Here is a 7,445-nt window from a genome sequence, read left to right on the forward strand (position 1 = left end):
CAAATTATCCTCTTGACAAAACACTTCAAGTTAGTTAAAAATTCTGAGGAAAAAATTAAAGAATTTCAAAAACACCTTGAAGAACACAATGAACTTAGACTAAACCTCAGTGTTTCTACAAAGCAATTAAACTTTAAGTCACAACCCATCTAGGAAACTAGATGGGTTGCACAGAAGACAATCATTTTCACAGAACTATATCAGTGTGCAGTGTCTCATGCTGCATTTTAAGTGGGGTTACTGATTGCTTATTTTACTCCTGTTTTACGTTGGGTGGAGGGGGAGGAGTCACAGCCCCGCTTTACCGTGTACCTCTTACTTGGTACACTTGCTCGCCCCGGTATAAACTATTTGCTTGCCTAACAGAATTGCTATTGCGACATCCAGTGGACACAATTAGAACAGCAGTTTGTTGAATTAAAAAATGCAGCTGAATTTTACACTTCGCAAACTCATCTCGCAGGAAGGCTTGAACCTGTTATGCCCGAATGTCGAGGAAGGTGGGGGTTGGGTGTTTGGTGTTATTTGTTCATATGTCTCTGATTTGCACATCAATCAGTCTGAGGAGTAAAAGTTGGCAGTTTTTTTATAAAAACAGTTACCCAGCATCACTTATGCATCAACGTCAGTTTTGATACATCTCAACGTTGCCGTGAAAAAGGGTGTAGTGCAGGTTTTTGAGCGTGCACAAACTTGAGAAAGGAAGGTTTCAGATACAGAAAAGACATGGAGTCATGAGTAAATAAGATTATGCTCCAAATAATCCAAGTTTGTATGAATAGCTCAGATATTTGTGAAAGAAGCAGTGAGGAGGTCCTGGGTAGGGTGGATGTCACCACATATGAGCAACATACCACAAACTAAACAGCTAATTGGTTATTTTCCCTTGTGTGTTCTTATGTGTTTTACTGCGTCTGCATTACGTGGAAACCTTTTACAGCACACTGAACAACTAAATGGTTTTTCACCTGTGTGTGTTCTCATGTGTTCAGTCAAACGGCTCTTAATAGAAAAGTTTTCACCACAAATCAAACAGTTAAATGGTTTTTCACCTGTGTGTGTTCTCATGTGTCGAGTCAAAGACAAATTTCGATAAAAGATTTTGCCACAAACTGAACAGTGTAATGGTTTTTCACCTGTGTGTGTTCTCATGTGTAGATTCAAACGGCAATTTTGAGAAAAGCTTTTGCCACAAACTAAACATTTAAATATTTTTTCACCTGTGTGTGTTCTCATGTGTTGAGTCAAATGGCAATTTTGAGAAAAACTTTTGCCACAAACTGAACACATAAATGGTTTTTCACCTGTGTGTGTTCTCATGTGTTGAGCCAAATGGCTATTTCGAGAAAGGCTTTTGCCACAAACTGAACACATAAATGGTTTTTCACCTGTGTGTGTTCTCATGTGTCGAGCCAAATGGCTATTTTGAGAAAAACTTTTGCCACAAACTGAACAAATAAATGTTTTTTCACCTGTGTGTGTTCTCATGTGTTCAGTCAAAGAGCTATTTCGAGAAAAGCTTTTGTCACAAACTGAACAATTAAATGAATTTTCTCCTGTGTGTGTTGTCATGTGTTGAGTCAAATTCTTCTCAATAGAAAAGCTTTTGCCACAAACTGAACAATTAAATGGCTTTTCTCCTGTGTGTGTTCTCATGTGTCGAGTCAAATGGCTATTTTGAGAAAAGCTTTTGCCACAAACTGAACAATTAAATGGTTTTGCACCTGTGTGTGTTCTCATGTGTTCAGTCAAATACCTCTTAACAGAAAAGCTTTTAGCACAAACTGAGCAGCTCAAACATTTTTTACCTCTCTTCTTTGAAGAGCATTCAGAGTGTTTGTTGTCAATGTGAGTCCTCATATCCCCTTCACAGTCTGTATCGCTGCTCAAAGGTTCTTCAACCTCGTCTTCAGCCTCACTATCTGATAGTGGAGCTAAGAGGTTGTCTGCTTGTGGTTTCTCTTCATCATCTTCAGTCTTCACAGAGAGAATACTCAGTGGAAACTTGGTGTAATCAGCTTCCTCTCGTCCTAGAAGACACTCTCCCTCCTGAGTGATGCAGAGTTCCTCCTCTTCCTTTTTAATGCAGGGTGGTTGTGGAGTCTCCTGCTTCAAAGTGGAGCTCCCCCCTAACTGAGGGGAAACTTCTTCTGGATTACTGATCAGCTGCTGGACGTCTGCAAGACACAAACAACAAAAACACACTTTCTTCTATGTACTGTATGTGTGTGTAGTAGGGTTGTACAGTATACTGCTACTAATAAAGTATCGTGCTACTATCAATTGAAATCGGTACTATACCACCTTTGAAAAGTACCGGTACCGTTCTTTCACCTGAATGCTGCCGTGCAGCAGTCACTACAGAGCCGAGGCGCATGATGTTGAGTGTGTCAAAACGCACACACAAAGTGCAAACAAGCAATAACATGGTGGAGAGGAAGAAAGGCAACAAAGGACAATTCTACTGGTTAATAAAGAGGGTGCGTGAAGTGCAATATGGAGGTATTTGGGCTTCTTAACTAACAATAAAGGTGACACTTTAAACAGGAAGCCGCTCTGCAAGGGTTGCTTTACACCTTTCCTGTCTGTGGGCTCCCAGACCGTGGTCGAGGAGCGCAGGGGAGACGTTCCCTCCAGGGCCCATGTTTTGTCGGGGGTAACACTGGGTCCATAAAGCTCCGCTCTTTGGTCGGAAGGACGAGGCCGTCGATTAGTTACAACTAGCTCACTCTATTTATTATTTCCACAGGGCACAACTGGACATCCACCATGCTATTAACACTCCTGCACATGCTACCACTACCTCTCCTTACTCGCCCGCTCACTCACTGACGTCACTCAGACAACACGTTGACATTCTCACAAACACACATACTACTCTCATAAGTTAACCAGCTCCCCTGCTGTGCACATGTAGATACGTAGAACTTGATGCCAAATATTAGCACAGTTAAAACTGCCCAATTAGCAGTCAACTAATGCAAGTGAAATGACTACATTTTGTAACAAATTCCTACAATTCGTGTTTTGTCTTTAATAAATGTCTTTTACCTGCTACATGGCTTATCTGTGTACATTTATCCAGTTTCGTTTTTAGTACTTAATTAATAATTGTATTTTTCTTAAAGCACAGACCAGGAGTGGCAACCATAAATCATGAATAATTTGATATCTCAGTCAAACTTAATTCATATTCTAATCTAATCCTTGATTATAGCAGACTATATGTAATATGGAAAATAAATTGTAAATTGTTCTGAGTGTGCAACAAGAAAAGCCCAATTTGTTTAATGCCTTTTAATTTATATTTTAACCTTGTAAAATTGTTCTTTGACAGTGAGTGTTTAATGTAGTGTAAGATTTTATGTTAAAATAAAGCCAATATTGACATTTTTCGTAGTTCCCTTTATTTGGTAAAGTATCTATACATTTAGTACAGGTACTAAATTATTAATATCGGGACAACCCTAGTGTGTAGTGTTTCATGGCCATTTATTTAGTGCCTTGCAAAAATGATGGATCAATGTTTACATGACTTGTCATAGGCTCAGAAAAGTTCAGCCAGAATCACAGAAAGTAGAAAACATCTGCTTCGATGGACATTAGGATACTACAAACTAACAGTGGGGGAATAGACAATATTGAAATACAAACCCCGTTTCCATATGAGTTGGGAAATTGTGTTAGATGTAAATATAAACGGAATACAATGATTTGCAAATCCTTTTCAACCCATATTCAGTTGAATGCACTACAAAGACAAGATATTTGATGTTCAAACTCATAAACTTTATTTTTTTCTTGCAAATAATAATTAACTTAGAATTTCATGGCTGCAACACGTGTCAAAGTAGTTGGGAAAGGACATGTTCACCACTGTGTTACATGGCCTTTCCTTTTAACAACACTCAGTAAACTTTTGGGAACTGAGGAGACACATTTTTGAAGCTTCTCAGGTGGAATTCTTTCCCATTCTTGCTTGATGTACAGCTTAAGTTGTTCAACAGTCCGGGGGTCTCCCTTGTGCTATTTTAGGCTTTCCATTACTGTCGTCATGAACGGCCTTCAGCTCATCAAAGCCATGCTCCCCCCACCATCACCCTCCCCACCAATGCCAGCACATCATTAAAGGAGTTAAAGGACTCAAAGGACTCCAATGACATCACAGGACTCCAAAAACATCATAAGACTGTAAAGACCCTCTCCATCAAAGAAGAGGATGTACGCCGGCAGTTCTTGAAGCTGAATACGCGGAAGGCCCCCGGGCCGGATGGTGTCTCCCCCTCCACTCTCAGACACTGTGCGGACCAGCTAGCTCCAGTCTTCACTGACATTTTTAACACCTCTCTGGAGCTATGCCGCGTGCCGTCCTGCTTTAAGACCTCTACCATTGTCCCTGTCCCCAAGAAAGCACGGATCACAGGACTAAATGACTACAGGCCGGTCGCGCTGACGTCTGTGGTCATGAAGTCATTTGAGCGCTTGGTCCTGCCCCACCTCAAGGACATCACCGCCCCCCTCCTGGACCCACTGCAGTTCGCCTACAGAGCCAACAGGTCTGTGGATGATGCAGTGAACCTGGCCCTCCACTTCATCCTGGAGCATCTGGACTCCCCAGGAACCTACGCTAGGATCCTGTTTGTGGACTTCAGCTCTGCCTTCAACACCATCCTCCCTGGACTGCTACGAGACAAGCTCTACCAGCTTAGCGTTCCTAACTCCCTCTGCAGTTGGATTAATGACTTCCTGACAGACCGAAGACAGCACGTACGGCTGGGGAAGATTGTCTCGGACAGTCGAACCCCAAACACTGGTACTCCTCAGGGCTGTGTACTCTCCCCCTGGCTCTTCTCCCTGTATACAAACTGCTGCACCTCCAGTCACCAATCCGTAAAACTGCTCAAGTTTGCGGATGACACCACCCTCATCGGGCTCATCTCGAATGGCGATGAGTCCGCCTACAGGAGAGAGGTGGACCGGCTGACGTCCTGGTGCAGCCTCAACAACCTGGAGCTGAACGCCCAGAAAACAGTGGAGATGATCATGGACTTCAGGAAAGTCACAGCCCCACCATCCCCCCTCACCCTGATTGACTCTCCCACCCCCGTCCCCATTGTGGACTCCTTCCGTTTCTTGGGCACCACCATCACCCAGGACCTCAAGTGGGAGCTGACCATCAGCTCCCTCATCAAGAAGGCCCAGCAGAGGATGTACTTCCTGCGGCAGCTGAGGAAACTTAAGGTGCCAACAAAAATGCTGGTGCAGTTTTACTCAGCCATCATAGAGTCCATTCTGACCTCCTCCATCACAGTGTGGTTCCCCGACGCTACAGTCCAGGATAAGAATAGACGGCAGCGCATCGTACGTGCTGCTGAGAAGGTGATTGGCTGCAAGCTCCCATCCCTCCAGGACTTGTTCTCCTCCAGGACCAGGAGGCGTGTGGGTCGGATCACAGCTGACTCTTCTCACCCTGGACACACGCTATTCTCCCCTCTCCCCTCAGGCAGGAGACTACGCTCCATCCAGACCCACACCTCCCGCCACCTGAACAGTTTTTTCCCCTCGGCCATCAGGCAAATGAACAATAACTCCTAACAGCAGCTCCTTGAATTCCTTGAATTCCTTCTATGTCTATCTGATAGCTCAGTCACAGCTCTTTTTTATACCAAATATGTGTTGTATGTGTTTTATGTCGCACGTTTGCACCAAGAAAAATTCCTAGTTTGTGAACCCGTTCTCAAACAATGGCAATAAAACGATTCTGATTCTGCTTCTGATTCTGATAATGTGCCACACCCTCTCAGGAGCCCGGTCTAGATTGTATTTTTTTACTCATCCTTCCCCAGCGTTTTACCTTTTTCCCCATCTTTTACCGGGCGCCTTGTGGCGACCCATCAGTGTTCCTGTTCTGTAGCCTTGTACACTGTTTGTTTGTCTAATCTTAAACGGGTTCGTGCTGAAAACAAAGTTTCGTTGTACTTGTGCAATGACAATAAAGACCTATCCTATCCTATTTCACTCACATGTATGTCAATTTCCGTGACATTCTGCGTTTACCAGCAGATTCTGTTTTAGTGGCCAATTCCGAAGTTACGTTGAAGCCAAAATCATGTGGTCTTACTTTTTTGTTGTGTTCAGTGATTACCGATTAGACATACTAGCACTGTGTCAAATAAAAAGTAGCACATTCTAGTAGACATGGTCTTTTTTTCAATCATACGCTCACTCATCCCTTTAACCGTTACAGGCTCAAGAATTTGCATGCAAGTTCTGCGGGCCATTTTTATGATCGTGACATGTCTTAATTGAAATTGAGATTAAAATGGGAATACTTGTCCAGCCCTAACTCAGCCCTACTAAGAACTAGGAAATACAATTCAAAAACGCTCGAAACCAAATCCTGGCTCAACAACATCATTTTAATCTTTCACTAGCTGCTACAGTGTTTACAAGATGGAGGATGACTTAGAGATAGTGGCTGTTATGTCCACTCTAACATCCATCCAATAACTTAATAGACTCCATGAATAACTTAGCTTAGTAATGCGAGCTAAATATTTTAAATGTGGCGTTTGCCAAAAATAGGGAACTGTTAGAGGGGTTAGTGCGTCTGCCTCACAATACAAAGGTCCTGGGTTCGATCCTGCGCTCGGGATCTTTCTGTGTGGAGTTTGCATGTTCTCCCCGTGACTGCGTGGGTTCACTCCCGGTACTCCGGCTTCCTCCCACCTCCAAAGACATGCACCTGGGGATAGGTTGATTGGCAACACTAAATGGGCCCTAGTGTGTGAATGTGAGTGTGAATGTTGTCTGTCTATCTGTGTTGGCCCTGTGATGAGGTGGCGACTTGTCCAGGGTGTACCCCTCCTTCCGCCCGAATGCAGCTGAGATAGGCTCCAGCACTCCAAGGGATGCTTTGCTCTTCCACTTTCTTCATTTCACTTTTGCATTCTTTCATCTCCTCTGATGTGAACTCCACTGCCTTCTTCAAGCTAACAATCATGGCGGCTCTTTTGAGTTGAGTTTATTTCGAACATGCAAGCATACAACATGATACATCACAATTTCCTTTACATTCTTCAACAAAGTCGGCTAATTTCTATTTTAAGGGCTTGAAATTCAAATAGCTTTCAAATTACGGATCTCAAGTCACTCACCTTCATCTTTCGTCTTTATCTCCGTTGGTGATTTGCTGGAAGTTGGTGGCGCTGATTCTCTTTCATGTTCTCTTTTAGCGGACGTCGCCATCTTAGCATAGCAGTAGTCGTCCATCTTCTATCACGTCTTCAATCTTCACTTCAGATAACACTCCAAACTCAATGCACGTTTCGTGGCTTTGGAAAATACCAATTGAGATATTTGTTGCTATATTTGCTGAGAATCATATGACTTTAAGATCGTGAATTCGAAGAATCTCCGAACAACCATAGCATGCGGTCTTCGTC

The 7,445-nt window shown here is 43.2% G+C and overlaps 1 protein-coding gene across 1 annotated transcript; it reads right to left on the reverse strand.

Moving 5' to 3' along the window:
* LOC133632394 (zinc finger protein OZF-like) lies at positions 1-7,445 on the reverse strand. Its single transcript, XM_062024799.1, has 2 exons — positions 7,158-7,445; positions 1-2,177 (listed from the first exon to the last, which is right to left on the reverse strand). Exons 1-2 carry the CDS (start codon positions 7,270-7,272, stop codon positions 877-879), a joined length of 1,416 nt encoding a protein of 471 aa, XP_061880783.1. The 5' UTR covers positions 7,273-7,445; the 3' UTR covers positions 1-876.

This window comes from Entelurus aequoreus, linkage group LG17 (assembly GCF_033978785.1).
Source record: "Entelurus aequoreus isolate RoL-2023_Sb linkage group LG17, RoL_Eaeq_v1.1, whole genome shotgun sequence".
In the NCBI taxonomy this organism is placed as follows: Eukaryota; Metazoa; Chordata; class Actinopteri; order Syngnathiformes; family Syngnathidae; genus Entelurus; species Entelurus aequoreus.

Bases quoted from the DNA above. Each gene is read 5' to 3' on its own strand.
- LOC133632394 (XM_062024799.1), bottom strand. From the start codon at position 7,272: ATGGACGACTACTGCTATGCTAAGATGGCGACGTCCGCTAAAAGAGAA. The intron at 2,178-7,157 runs GTGAGTGACTTG...TGTGTCTTGCAG, and splicing joins GATAAAGACGAAAGATGAAG to ACGTCCAGCAGCTGATCAGT.